Source organism: Lissotriton helveticus, chromosome 7, assembly GCF_964261635.1.
Source record: "Lissotriton helveticus chromosome 7, aLisHel1.1, whole genome shotgun sequence".
NCBI lineage: Eukaryota > Metazoa > Chordata > Amphibia > Caudata > Salamandridae > Lissotriton > Lissotriton helveticus.
This window is the reverse complement of record NC_136068.1, coordinates 257366146-257380699: the sequence shown is the minus strand read 5'-3', so window position 1 is coordinate 257380699 and position 14554 is coordinate 257366146. Positions and strand designations below refer to the sequence as shown.

The 14554-nt window shown below is 43.5% G+C and overlaps 1 protein-coding gene across 2 annotated transcripts in view; it reads left to right on the top strand.

Annotated features, from left to right (window-relative positions):
- The first annotated feature begins 254 nt into the window (after window positions 1–254).
- Window positions 255–14554, top strand: part of RIPOR3 (RIPOR family member 3) — a 452740-nt gene continuing 438440 nt past the window's right edge. For both annotated transcript variants that reach the window (XM_078652038.1, XM_078652039.1), the window contains exon 1: window positions 255–616. In XM_078652038.1, the coding sequence (XP_078508164.1) occupies window positions 547–616 (70 nt within the window). In that variant the 5' untranslated portion in view covers window positions 255–546. The remainder of the gene's footprint in view (window positions 617–14554) is intronic.

The following is a 14554-nucleotide window of genomic DNA, read 5'->3' as shown; positions in this document are numbered from 1 at the left end:
ATAAAGATATGGGATTAAGAATGCAAACCGCAGAAATGGTTTAGAAACCTTCATAAACCTTAAAATATGGTAAACGGTCCCAAATAATTTCCAGTGAAGAGGAGGGGGGAGTGGAGGGGACTTCTGCAGACGGCTGTTTGTGATTAGCGGAGAGAAAGCATCATAAACCCGAGTAAACAGAGGATGCGGGGCCAGCCCCCGACCCCCTCCGGAGCGGGGCAGGCATCCGATGCCTTGTGATTCATAGCAGAGGGTTCAAGACGTAAGCACAGCCCGGCATGTCCTTTCAATTAGCCGCATTTTCCCAATCCCCCTGCCAGACTGCAAAGGGGGAGGCGGGAGGCAGCCCCGCGTCCCGCTGCAGCTCACTGAGGGGACTCGCAGTGTCGGGAAGCGCTGCTCTGGCTGACATGCGGGGCGCCTAGCGGCCGTCCGATGGCCTCAAGGCGCGCAGGAGCCACCCGGCCGGGCCTGGCGTTTCTTGGAAGTCCCCGCTGACATCACGGCAGGCTGGCACGGGGGATAAGGCAGCTATCAGGGCACCGCATGCTCTCTGGACATAAGCACAGCTCCGGGGGAGGCGAGGGAGCAGCAGCCTGCGAGAGGGGGCACTCGGGTGAGTTACCAAGGCTTTCTTTACTTCTCTGACACTCGTCTGTACTTTGAATTCAGCCTCAATGCAGATTCGGCGTATCCGACTGGGCTAAAAAGAAATGTAAAGCTTATATAACTTTAGGTCACTTTAGGTAGAAGTCGGTAGAGCAAGTCCTGCAAATGTTCTTTGCCTCTGGCGTTGTCTGTAGTTTACGGCTTTTACATGGCAGGTACTGTCAGATATGGAGTACCTGCACAGCTTCAATTTGAAAGGGAGAGTAACAGCAGGGTGCAATGCTTTGAATGGGAGCGTATGCACATTTCTCAGCAGGATGCAAAACCATGGGCGCAATGCTTTTAATGAGAGGGTATCAGCGCTTCTCAGCATGGGTTCAACACCTTTAATGGGAGAGTAACAACACTTCTCGGCATGGGTTCAACACTTTTAAGGAGAGAGAATCAGCACTTCTCAGCATGGGTTCAACACCTTTAATGGGAGAGTAACAGCACTTCTCAGCATGGGTTCAACAGTTTTAATGGGGGAGTAACAGCACTTCTCAGCATGGGTCAACACTTTTAATGGGAGAGTAACAGCACTTCTCTGCAGGGTGCAATGCTTTGAATGAGAGTAACAGCACTTCTCTGCAGGGTGCAATGCTTTGAATGGGAGCGTATGCACATTTCTCAGCAGGATGCAAAACCATGGGCGCAATGCTTTTAATGAGAGGGTATCAGCGCTTCTCAGCATGGGTTCAGCACCTTTAATGGGAGAGTAACAGCACTTCTCAGCATGGGTTCAACACTTTTAAGGAGAGAGAATCAGCACTTCTCAGCATGGGTTCAACACCTTTAATGGGAGAGTAACAGCACTTCTCAGCATGGGTTCAACAGTTTTAATGGGGGAGTAACAGCACTTCTCAGCATGGGTCAACACTTTTAATGGGAGAGTAACAGCACTTCTCTGCAGGGTGCAATGATTTGAATGGGAGCGTATGCACATTTCTCAGCAGGATGCAAAACCATGGGCGCAATGCTTTTAATGAGAGGGTATCAGCGCTTCTCAGCATGGGTTCAACACCTTTAATGGGAGAGTAACAGCACTTCTCGGCATGGGTTCAACACTTTTAAGGAGAGAGAATCAGCACTTCTCAGCATGGGTTCAACACCTTTAATGGGAGAGTAACAGCACTTCTCAGCATGGGTTCAACCGTTTTAATGGGGGAGTAACAGCACTTCTCAGCATGGGTCAGCACTTTTAATGGGAGAGTAACAGCACTTCTCTGCAGGGTGCAATGCTTTGAATGAGAGTAACAGCACTTCTCTGCAGGGTGCAATGCTTTGAATGGGAGAGTATGCACATTTCTCAGCAGGGTGCAATACTATCAACGGAAGTGTACTGGAAATTTGCACCATGGGCGCAATACTTTTAATGAGAGGGTATCGGCACTTCTCAGCACAGTGCAATATTTTTAAAGGATTAGTATCAGCACTTCTGAGCATGGGTTAAATACTTTTTTAGAGGGAGAGTATCAGTACTTCTCAGTAGGGTGCAATACTTCTAATTGGTGAGTACTGACACGTCATTGCACGGGGGCAATCCTTTTATTGGGAGAGTACCACCAGCATGTCACAGCATGGATTAAACACTTTTAATGGGAGTGAACCAGCACTTCTCAGCATGGGTTCAACACCTTTAATGGGAGGATACCAACACTTCTCAGTAGGGTGCAATACTGTCAATAGATGAGTACAGGAACTTCTCAGCATGGGTGAAATGCTTTTTAAAGGGAGAGTATCATTACTTCTCAGCATGGGTTCAACGCTGTGAATGGAAGAGTATCAGCACTTCTCAGTATGGGTTCATCACTTTTAATGGGAGAGTATCAGCATTTCTCAGCATGGGTTCAACGCTGTTAATGGGAGAGTATCAACACTTCTCAATATGGGTTCAACACCTTTAATGGGAGAGTACAAGCACTTCTCAGCGCAGTACAATATTTTTAATGGGAGAGTACCAACACTTCTCAGCAGGGTGCAATACTGTCAATAGATGAGTACAGGAACTTCTCAGCATGGGTGAAATACTTTTTTAAAGGGAGAGTATCAGTACTTCTCAGCATGGGTTCAACGCTGTTAATGGGAAAGTACCTGCACTACTCAGCAGGGTGCAATACTGTCAATGGAGGAGTACAGAAACTTGGCAGCATGGGTTCAATACTTAATGGTAGTGGACCAGCACTTCTCAGCATGGTTTCCACACTTTTGATGGGAGACCACCAGCACTTCTCAGCACAGTGCAATATTTTTAAAGGATGAGTACCAACACTCCTGAGCATGGGTTAAATACTTTTTTAGAGGGAGAGTATCAGTGCTTCTCAGTAGAGTGCAATACTTTTATTGAGTGAGTACTTGCACGTTTTAGCACAGGGCAATACTTTTATTCGGAGAGTACCAGCACTTCTCAGCATGGGTTCAATACTGTTAATGGGCGAGATCAGGCACTTCTTAGCATGTGCTCAATACTTTTAATGGAAGAGTACCAGCACTTCTGAACAGGGTGAAATACCGTAATGCATTAGAACCGGCACTTCTCAGCGCTGGAGCAATACTTTTAAATGCAGTTTATCAGTACTTCTGAGCAGGGTGCATTACTTTTAATGGATGAGTACTGGAACGTCTTGGCATGGGTTCAGTACTTTTGTTGGGAGAGTAAGGCACATCTCTGCATGGGTTCAATCATTTTAAGGTGTGAGTACTTACACTACTCAGTAACCAACAGGAACTCTAAGAGAGTGAGTTACTGCACTTTCATATTTCCATTTCAAGCACTCGTCTGCTTTGTCGTTCTCCTCAGTCTGAAGCTGGCTGGCACCAGGCACTTAGCATGGAGCAACGGTGCCCACTGCCCCCTCGCCGCTTCAGTAGATCACTTTACAGGCTTGGGTCTTGAATATGTCCCTGTAAGGCGCGGTCTTTGATACCTCACACCATTTAGTCAAGCCTGTCGCATAATTTGGTCCTCACCTGCCTCATAATTCCAGTAGCCCTGCCTAGAGGTTTAGAAATTTTTGGCAGGAGGGGGTCGTTACACCTGTAAATGTTGACAGGGGGGTCTCGGCATCCAAAAGTTTGAAGACCTCTGGTCTAAGGGCTTTAAAAGTGGGGGTTTGCCAGTTTCTAGACCTCTGCACTTTGGCAGATAGGAAACTAGGAAGCATGGGAAGACGGTGGGGGAAGGGTGACGGCTCAAAGCATAAGACCATCGCAGGTTCTTGCCCACCAGATCCACTCGTTATTTATGCACACATTTACACCTTGGATCACCCGGTTGGATCTGGAACAGACATAAAGCCTACCACATACATATTCCGCGGGGCTCTGGTAGGAGATTCTTCGGTAAATCCAAAATAATACGAAAACTCTGTGGCCAAAGGATCACTAATTGGCACTAGTTATGTGGCATTATTGGTTCATACTCTACAGAGCTGGGCTTGCAGCCACATAACGATCCGTCTCCACTTGAAATATTGTATTAGCTTCTAGTCACGTTAGGGCAGTGCTGGCCTTTATCCTTAAGGCGCATGTTAGACTCTATCAGCTTACAAGGCAGCGTCACTTCCTGGATATGTACCCAGGGTACGGGGGGCTCTCCCAGTTACAGTCCGCTGAGTGTCCCTGATGAGGTCTGTGGCTGCCCTACTGCTCACAGGATTTTATTCCAATACACCGGATGGCACCCATCATCCTTCCAAGGTCGAGTAACTGAACACTGCTGACTTGTAATATTGAGCTGTTACATTAGTGGGTAATTTGTCAAATAAAAGTGTTTACTGTGAGCCTGCCACGGTGCTGCGGAAGTAGGGCTGTCAAGTCCAGCTTCCATCTCATGCTTCTTTCCTCCACACCATACACTCCTTCCTCTCCTCACTCCACTTTCCCACTTTTTTTGTCCCTGCTTTCTCCCACTTTCTCGATCTCTCTCTCTTCCTCCTTCTTTCCCACTTTTCTAGGTTTCTTTCGCTCGATCTTGGTCAAGGTCTGGTAAAGAAAAACAAGTGCCGGTCCCCAAAAGTGAATGCCGATACCCATAGTCTGAAAACACCGGCACAAATTAAGCAGTGCTCATACCGTTATTTAACCTCCTTCTATGTGTTCCCCACTTATATAAGAACCAAGACAGTGGAAAAGAGGCCCAAGATCACACAGTGTGATTGATTGAGGAATGCTTGCTTAGAATCCAGGTCTTTGGATCTACAGTTGGCAACACAGTGACTGTACCGTATTTCATCATTTACAATCGCACCAGCTTTTTAAAATTGCTGTATTTAAGGCGGCAAGTGCTGTATTAAAGAGAACGTCAAATTGTTTTTATTTTCTGAGAAATGGAGGATGGTAGAAAAGTTGGGTGCCCTGGGGCTGGCAGTTCAGATGTTTCTCATCAGGGGGCTTCTTCCCCAGACTATGGGGAACGAGCAGCGCTTGTCGATAGTACGCATGATTTGCGAAGGCGCCCGTTAGTCAGCGGTCATCTCCCGCTGCAACATCTAAATGAAACTCGTAAAATTTCTCGCCGAATGACGCGATTTGTGGCGGTGCGGAGCGCGCTGGCTGTTAGAAGGGACCACATTAATGAATTTCCATGAATCAGAGGGTCTGCTAAATCCAAGCCAAACAGCTGTGCCGGCGGGGTAGGTATTTAAAAAAAAAAGTTTTGTGTACATTAAGCGCATGAACACTCTCACAACTCACGCATTCAATGCGCTAGGGGTAGAAATTCCTGCCACAGCTGAAAAGTCACCCATTGCTCCAACCTTATAGCCATCTTCGCAAACCTCCTCTCCAGATGAGCTGCCCTGGCGGCTCGCGCGGTCTCTCGGGCACCCCTCCACATTCAACATGGGAGACACCTTCAAAGCAGTGAAATGGCGCAAAACCATGCAAAACATGTTGATTGGCCCATGAGGTTCCTAGAAACCGCATCATATTTGCTCCGCCATTAACGTAGCAGCAAATAATGGCAGTGTATTTGGGGCTTAGTTCTATGTATGGAACTCTCACTTTTGATGGCAGTGAATTTCCGCATTAGGTCCAGTGTTTCACCCCTCTCTTTTATTGGCAGTTCCAGTATCTGGGCCCTCACTTTTAATGACAGTATATTTCTGGCTTATTTCTAGTGTCTGGGTCCTCACAGTCAGTCCCGGACTGGGAACCAAAACAGGCCCTGGCAAAGAGCTCGGCCGCCCCCCTCCCCAGCCCCCAGCTTTGCTGCAAAAACGGCCCTGTAACAAAATCGGCCCCCAGGGGCCCAAAACCAACCCCCACCTGTGCGGCGCACCGGAGGATTGCCCGGTGCCCGCTATGGCCAGTCCGGGCCTGCTCACAGTTATTGGCTGTTTACTTCTGGCTTGTTTCCAGTGTAACGGATCCTCACTTTTTCCAGTGTAACGGATCCTCACTTTTAATGTAACTATTTACTTTCTGTTCCTGCTGCTGTCCCCCTGAGACAGGAGGTAGGAAGGAAAGGTCCAGGAGTACCAAAGGGTAAGGAAATGGTTCCAAGCTAAGCTATGTTTAGCAGTCTCTACCTGAGATCTATATACTTCCTGTTTATACGGCAACGTTTCTATACATTGGGCCCACATGCTAGTCTCCTTGATGAGAGCACCAGGGATCTGCTCCGTCCACCGCACATGTGACTCTTTCACAGACCAGGCGCCTTTCAGGAAATATAGGGGTTTCTGGAGCCCAGAGGGATCTATTCCAGGTCAATTACGTAGAAAGAGGATGTGAGCAGGAATTCCACGTTACCCCCTGCCCACAATCAAATTAGCGTCGCACAACAGAGCATGTTTGCTTTCTTCATTTTCAGATAAATTGCCCACAGCTGTGCAATCTGATCGCCCGCTGGCCTGGAATGAAACTCTCGGATCTCTGACACTGCACAGTTCACATGCGGATGGCATCATTTGTCCTAAGTGCTTTGGACACAAAGGCATGATGGAAATAATGGCACACCTGTATATGATGGTTTATTGATTGGTGCTATGCCTGTATGGAGATCTTGGAAAAAACATTAAGCAGCTTATTTACAAGGCCCTTGCGCCACCGGTGCGTCACTTTTTGTGATGCACCTGTGGCGCATTTTGCTGCCCCATATTTAAAAGGACAGGAAAAGCCACCCTGTGTGGCTTTTCCTGCCCATGTAAATACGGCCCCTTTACACGCAGGACTTTGATTGAAAGGGGCGTTCCATGGGTGTTGCTGTGGGTTTTCCCACGCAACACCCATGGAACCCGACACAATTCCAGATTTACGAGAAATCATAAACCTGGAAATGCTTCTGAATGCTGCGCCTCCCAGGGGAGGCGTAGTGAGGCGCAACGAGGAGAAATGTATCCATTTCTCCAATGCTTGTTTTTTACTTCCTCCACCTTCGCGCAGTGATGAAATGCCACCTTGCGGTGTCTCAAAATGGCAGGATGAAAAGTGGGGTCTATATTAAGTCATATCTGTTTGCCTTTTAGACACCCAGAGCCAGATTTCCCATTGTTTTAAAGAATGGCACGCAGCGAGCAAAGGTGCTGAGCTTCTTTGCGTGAAACGGAGAGAGCAGACATGTGCTGTATCTACTAGGATATGGTGCAAATACAAAATAACAAATCATTTTAATTGCTTGAGTTGAGGAGAAATAATTCATTGAGACGCCATCTTTTCTCATCCAAGCCACACTCCATGGTGTGCTCAACTGTTAAGTTCTGCACTACCAGAACTTTGTAGACTCAGCAACGTAGGGCATGGAGGTTATAGAGAAACAACATGTTGCCCGCAGGTTTCTTGTAATAATGGTGGGAGTGAGCTGGTGCTGATGCAAACAAGACCTTCATGCTTCATCAGATCTCCCAGGCTTAAGTGCAGAGGGGGTGGGGATTGTGTGAATGATAAATGACTCCTCTGGCAGTACTGTGACTTCCACCACATGCTGTATTTTAATGACCCTATGGCTAACACTGAAGAACAGACTGCTTTGGGGCAGCACAGTTGCTCATAATCCGCAAATAGTACCTTTTCTCCAGCTATGCCTTTCGCTCTTCGCCCTACTGTGTACCACAGCATGCTGAACTCTTGCCTGATTGGTGGAGGGGCTTCTGTGTGTGCCTCAAGATATAAATTAACACACAATCACTGGCTACACTGTGTAGATTTTCAGGTGCACCACTATCGTGGGATGGAGAAGGAAGCGGAGCTATGCCACATCAGTAGCTGCCTTTGAGTCCTGCCACCCATAAAGTCCACCTATATTAGAGAGGAAATCATGTCTGTGCATGTCTATTAGGTCAAAAACTCACTGGGCAGGATTACAAGACTAGCAGATCTAGTCCAGCCTCAAATAGCCAGGAATCATCACATAAATGTCAGAGGCAAAGTTTTCCTGAGAGTGGACGCCATCAGTCCATGACTGTCCCCAAAAACCACAAAACTCATCATCAAGTGATAAGGCTAATGTTTGACCTGGGTAAGCACGATCATACCATTGATGACCCAAAGTGTCATGAATCCCCACCAATATTCAAGGTACAGAATTTTGCCCAGGGTGGGCCTCTTCAGGCGATGGTTGGCCCATAGTACCAAGAAGTACCACAAAAATACACAAATTTTTTTTTTTTTGCAGAGTTTTATATAGCGCGAACTAGAACCGAACCGAATCAGTTATCAGAGCGCTTTACATAGCACCAGTTACGTTACATGAGGACACACTTTCATTTTAGGCACGGGGAGATTAAGTGATTTGCCCAGAATCACAGGGGGTTTTTGGCGTCGTTACCGAGACTTGAACCCAGATCCCCAGGTCCGAGGTCGAGCGCCTTAGCTGTTAGGCCAACCCCTCTCCCCAATCGTAACTTTATTAGGTATAAGGGTGTCAGCCGGGGTATCGGCATTTGGAGACAGGCATAATAGCAGTTGAGCAGTTGTGTCATGTTAGCGTCCCGCTCTAACGTGTGGTCTGCTTGCATTTGTGATGTGGTGTGCTCATGTTTCGAGGGTGGGGCATTTGTCAGCTCCATTCATTGCCGTTCGGCATTACCACGGTGTGCGCTCCTGAGCAAACAGAACAATGGCTTACTTGAAGCCCACTATGTCTGCTCACATTGTGTACATCTCTTGCAGCAGCCTTTCCATGCTTCCTCAGTCAGTTATTTCAGCCAGCAACACCCAATGGAAACTTCTTCAGAGGTATTTTTTTTTTTTTTTTTTTTTTTTTATTTTAAAGATTTTTTATTTGCATCAAATGGATACACAAAATAAGCCAGAAATAAAATGTTGCAATAATTGCAGTAAACAAGCATTAAGCATTGCATAGGCCATAGCCAATAAAGAGGTCATACATACATAAGTTTTTAGAAAAAAAGACCAAAGAGAAGGATCCAAAAAAAGAAACATGACAAATACAATTACTGAGGCATAAATGAACCCCAATTTTTCGTTCAGCCTGTATACCCCTTGAAGCAGCAATAGCAGTCTCCATATTATATGTTTCCTTAACTAGGCTCCACCATTCCAGAACTATTGGTGTTTTTTTTTTAATCCAGGCTCTAGCAATAGTTAGTCTTGCGCATGTGATTTAAATATTCAACAAATCTCTAAGTGCGCGATTACCCCTACTGATGCCTACTAACACATCAATAGATGAAAATGAAATGGGTTGATCAAGTCTATCAGCAATCACCTTAATTATTCCATCCCAATACTCACTAAGGCGTGGGCAAGAAAAAAACATGTGGAGAATATCAGCGCCACTCAGGTCACATTTAGGGCATTTCGTGCGATCACAATAATTATTATTCGTTGTCCATTTAAGGATTCTCTCAGGAGTATGGTATAATTGACAAACAGTTTTAAACATTTGCAGTTTTAGACTAGAAGATTGAACAGATAAGTTTAGGCTTTTAAGAGATGTACTAATTAGATCAGTTGGTACAGTCAAAGCCAGTTTTCTATTCCATTTCTCTGTTAAGTTTATGACATCGCTAATCCTGAAGTCAGAAAAAAGCTTATACCCTAAGCTAATCATGGATTTGTCTACATCTCTATAAATACAATCCCATATCTCGGAATCTAGTACCATAGTAAATTCTAGTTTCTTCACCAAATAGTCTTTAATCTGATAACATTTAAACCGTGCCAGTTCGGATAAATTATAACAATGTTTCATTTTATCAAATGCCATAAATCCCTGATGGTCATATAAATCTCCCAAGAATCTGATACCAGAATCTAAAAGTAATCGGCAAGTTGGGTCATGAAAAATTAAAGGAAAGCCAGGATTACCCCATAAAGGTGTTTTATAATGTAAAAGAGAAGTATTACATTTAACCATAATAGATCGCCAAATGCTAACAGTATCACGTATTGTCTTGAATTGAACCCTTTTGAAGTAGTTAGGGTCATTCAGCCTGTAAAGAAACATATTAGCATCCGGTCCTAGTAGAAACCTATGAAAATACAAACATTTATCAATGACTGTCAAACTACGTAGCCGAATCAGAAACGCTGACCAATAATAGAGTTTGAAGTCCGGAAGCGCCAATCCCCCTTGATTGAAAGGGAGTTTAAGTGATGATACTGCACGTCGGGCTTTTTTATATCCCCATACAAAGCTGCTAATAATACCCTCTAATCTAAGAAAATAAGAATTGTTAACCCGTAAGGGAATTGCTCGAAACAAATATAAGAACTTAGGCAAAATTTTCATTTTAATTAAATTTATTTGGCCAATCATACTAATTGGTAATTTATGCCATTTCTTAAACTGCATAGCGGTCTCTTTTAATAAAGGTTCGTAGTTTAATGCTATGATAGAGTCAATATCAGAAGAGATTTTGACGCCTAGATAGGTTGCAGCGCAACACGTTCCAGGGATAGGGGCAGGTGATTGATAATTCATAACAACTTGAGTTTTAGTAGTATTAAGTCTATAGCCAGAAACAGATCCATATATACCTGCTTCTATTATAATGCCTTTCATGGTTTGAGACACATCTGAGGAAAAAACTGCAACGTCGTCCGCGTATACAGTAATATCTAGTTTATTTAAGCCATTAAAAAAAGGACAAATTAAAGCCTGGCGTTGAAGTGCGGTTAAAAAGGGTTCCATCCCTAAAGCGAAAAGCAGGGGTGATAAAGGGCACCCCTGTCTTGTCCCCCTTTTAATTGGAAACATAATAGAGCATTTCCCCATATACGCGATCTTACCCATGGGATTATCGTATATCGATTGAATCCATCGTAAAAATTGACCATTGATGCCAAATGCCTGTAAAGCTGCCCATAAAAAACCCCACCCCACCCGGTCAAATGCTTTTTCTGCATCTAATAAGATCATACCGAGTCGGGCGGGTTTAGTCCGTGCAGCATCAAAGGCAGATATGGCCATATTAATATGCGCTGTAGTATCTCGCTTTGGAATAAAACCATGTTGTTGGGGAGAAACAAGCTGGGACATGAGTGGCGCAAGCCTAGTAGCCAATATTTTGGCAAAGATTTTAGCATCACTATTGATAAGTGAAATTGGCCTGTATGATCCTCTCTCTTGGGGTACTTTGCCCTTTTAAAAAAAAAATAATAATTTGTGTTAAATTCCAAGATCTGGGTGCTTGTTGCCCTTTACCTATAGCACAAATCACATCAGTAAATAATGGTATCAATTCCTCAGCACAGTGTTTATAAAGTTCCAGAGGAATAAAATCTTCACCTACAGCTTTACCCATTGCTAAAGACTTGATAGCATCCCTAATTTCTATTGCTGTAATATCGGCCGCTAATTGAACAGATTGTTCCGGCTTTAGATTTTTAGCTTTGTTTAGGTTTATATAAGTATTAATGCTATCATCTGATATAGCAGTTTCTGGTGTATATAAAACTTGATAGAAGGAAGCAAATTGTTGTAATATCGATTTTGAGTCACAAAATAATTGATTGTTATCCCCTTTAATTTCTTTAACCATATTCTGAGATCGATCTTCAGCAACTTTGTAAGCCAGTAGTTTACCAACTTTATCACCATTTTCATACTGATCTAATTGATATTTCTTTAATTTGCTAATACTCTTACCCCTGAGAAGATCTTTTAATGCAGCTTTAAGCTCAATTAGTTTAAAGTTTAGTACATCTAAGTTCAAAACCCCGTTAGAAATTGCATCGTATATTTGAAGTTCAACATCACGAATTTCAATAAGCCTTCCCTTATTTAAATTTCGAAGTTCTTTATTTTGTCGCCAAATGTATTGTTGGGTGAATCCACGTATACTAGCTTTGCAAGAATCCCATACTATCCAGGGTGAGCTAGATTGTATGTTGATATCAATAAATTCTTTTATATGCTCTTTAAGTTGAGTTACAAACAGCGTGTCAGAAAACAAATAGCGTGGAAATGAGAAAAGACGAGGGGAAGACTCTTCAGTTGCTAATTCAAATGTTAAAGAGATCGGGTTATGGTCCGAGGTTACCCTTGGGTATATAGCCATCGAACAATTACCAAGAATAAAGTCTGAAGCCCAAATCATATCTATGCGTGAGCATACCTTATGCGCAGCAGAATAAAATGTATAGCCAGCTACTTTGGGATTTAAACATCTCCATACATCTTTTAGGAGATGAATAGCAGCTAAATCCAAAATTGCAGCTCTAGTTTTCCTCATTCTCGGAAGGGAATTTTTCCTGGTAATGTCCAAGTTATAGTTCATTATACAATTAAAATCACCCAGCACAATATATTCCCCCTCCCATACAAGTAATTCCATGTTAATCTGATCAAAAATTATAGGCTCGTCTTGATTTGATGCATAAACTCCACATATTGTATATTTTCGGTTTTCTAGCTTTATCTGTGCTATTGCCCATCTACCAGCTTTATCAGTTAATGTCTTAAGTAGCTCACATTTTAATCCTTTATGTTTTAAAATCGCTACCCCCCGAATTGAAGCATTAAAGTCAGTGCAAACTAAAATATCATATCCTAGTTGTTTAAGCAAGTGTTTATCTTTATAAGCAATATGAGTTTCAGTAAGAACCACAATTTGAGGGTTATACATCTTAAGCTCCTCATATACAAGACGCCGCTTTATTTTATTATTTAAACCTGACACGTTCCAGGTTAAGCATTTTATTTGATGCATTTCAAATTTAGTATATCGCTATCTATATGACCTCTATAGTAAATCATAACAGCATTATAATTCCTCATAGTTTTTTTATAGTTTTTGTGTCCTTTGATGCATTTTTTTCCCCAAAGCATATCTTCCCCTTGCCCACCCCACACTCTACCCCTACCTCCCCCCACCCCATAGTTACCTGCAGGTCCCCCCTTAATTCGGCTGCCGCTATAATGGCAGCCAACAAGCGGATTTAGCCGCCTGTAGGATCCGGGCATTCAAAAATGGTCAAAAGAAAACCGTGTTTAAAGTCATCAGTAACTAATGTATCTATTCCCACCTAGTCATCTGGTTAGACCAGTCAAAGAAGAAATTGAAATGTTAACAGCAGAGCAAGACAATAGGACAATAGGAAGAGCATAGCATTAGTCAATATCCACTTCATTTTTCCAGTCTCCACTTAGCAATAGCAGATTCAACCTCGTTCTCTTCCAGAAAGAAGTAAGAGCGACCATTCCTGAATACTTTCAGTTTTGCTGGTTCTTGCAAAAAAGCTTGGTAACCCAACTCCTTAATTGGATCAATAAATTGTTTCAGTTTCCGGCGTCGTTCCAAAGAAAGTTTACTTAAATCAGATCGAACAAAAAATATAACTGAGTCAATAGTAACTGGAGTATTTGGCCGAGCTTTTATTGATATGGCTTGTCGGAGCAGATAATTACCAAGACAGATCAGGATTGGGCGAGGAAATTTACCACTCTTATTCCTTTGCAATAAGGGAAGCCGATGGGCGCGTTGGATCTGAGAGTCCCAATCCCAATCTGATAAATCAGGAAAAGCCTTCTGAAACAGTCGGACAATAAATGCCCTAGGGTCAGCTCCCTCGACTCCCTCCGCTATGCCAAAAACGCGTAGGTTCTGTCTCCGTTGTCTATTTTCTAAATCTTCGAGTTTTAGCTTGCATCTGAAGAAGTTGAGAAGTATGTTTATTCACAGCAATCTCTGAACGGTGTGATTTTTCCTCTGTTAGAACCACTCTCTGCTGTAATTCCTCCACCTCTTGGGATACAGCTCCCAATTTACATGACAGTTCTTGCAAAGAAGCCTGAGTTTTATTGCTGTCTTCCCGCATCTGTTGATAATGAATCTTGGCTTCTTGTTTCTGTTCATTAAGTAACTGTAATATCGTCTGAAATGAAGCGGACACCTCCACTTGAAGGGTCCAATCTGCTGATAGTATAGACGGTTGAGCCGGTCCTTCAGAATTATTCTCTTTAGTTGATTCTATCACTGGAGCCGGTGCGTAGCCCCCTTTTGTTGATCTTACTATGCTTGTTGTATCCTCTGCTGAGGTGTTATTGTTAGATGAGAGTATAGGAGTATCGCTCATAGGTATTGTCGGTATTAAGGAAGGCAATTGCAGACTTGTTAGTGAAGAAAAGGGAGACTCTTCTAGTGGTTTGTTGCCAGAGCCAAGGCCAGATAGTTCCTGTCTTTCCGTTGTAGCCGCCTCAACTTCTGCAATCTGACCTGCAGTGGATGTTACATTTGGTCGTTGGCTAGAACCCATCGAACCGGGCGCGTCAGTCATTGCTACAGAGGCATTAACATCATTGGTTATCATACCTAAATCAGTTGGGCTGTTACCTGATAATCTCATTGCCATTGATTTAACACCGCCCTTAGCTTGCACTCATTGTCTGATAGGGCTGTTTTCTGCAATAGCTTTCATAGTGTTTGGTTTAGATTTGCTAATAGTCTTTTTGGCTTTATTCTTAGTTTTGCCTCTAAGTTTTTTGAAATTAATAGTT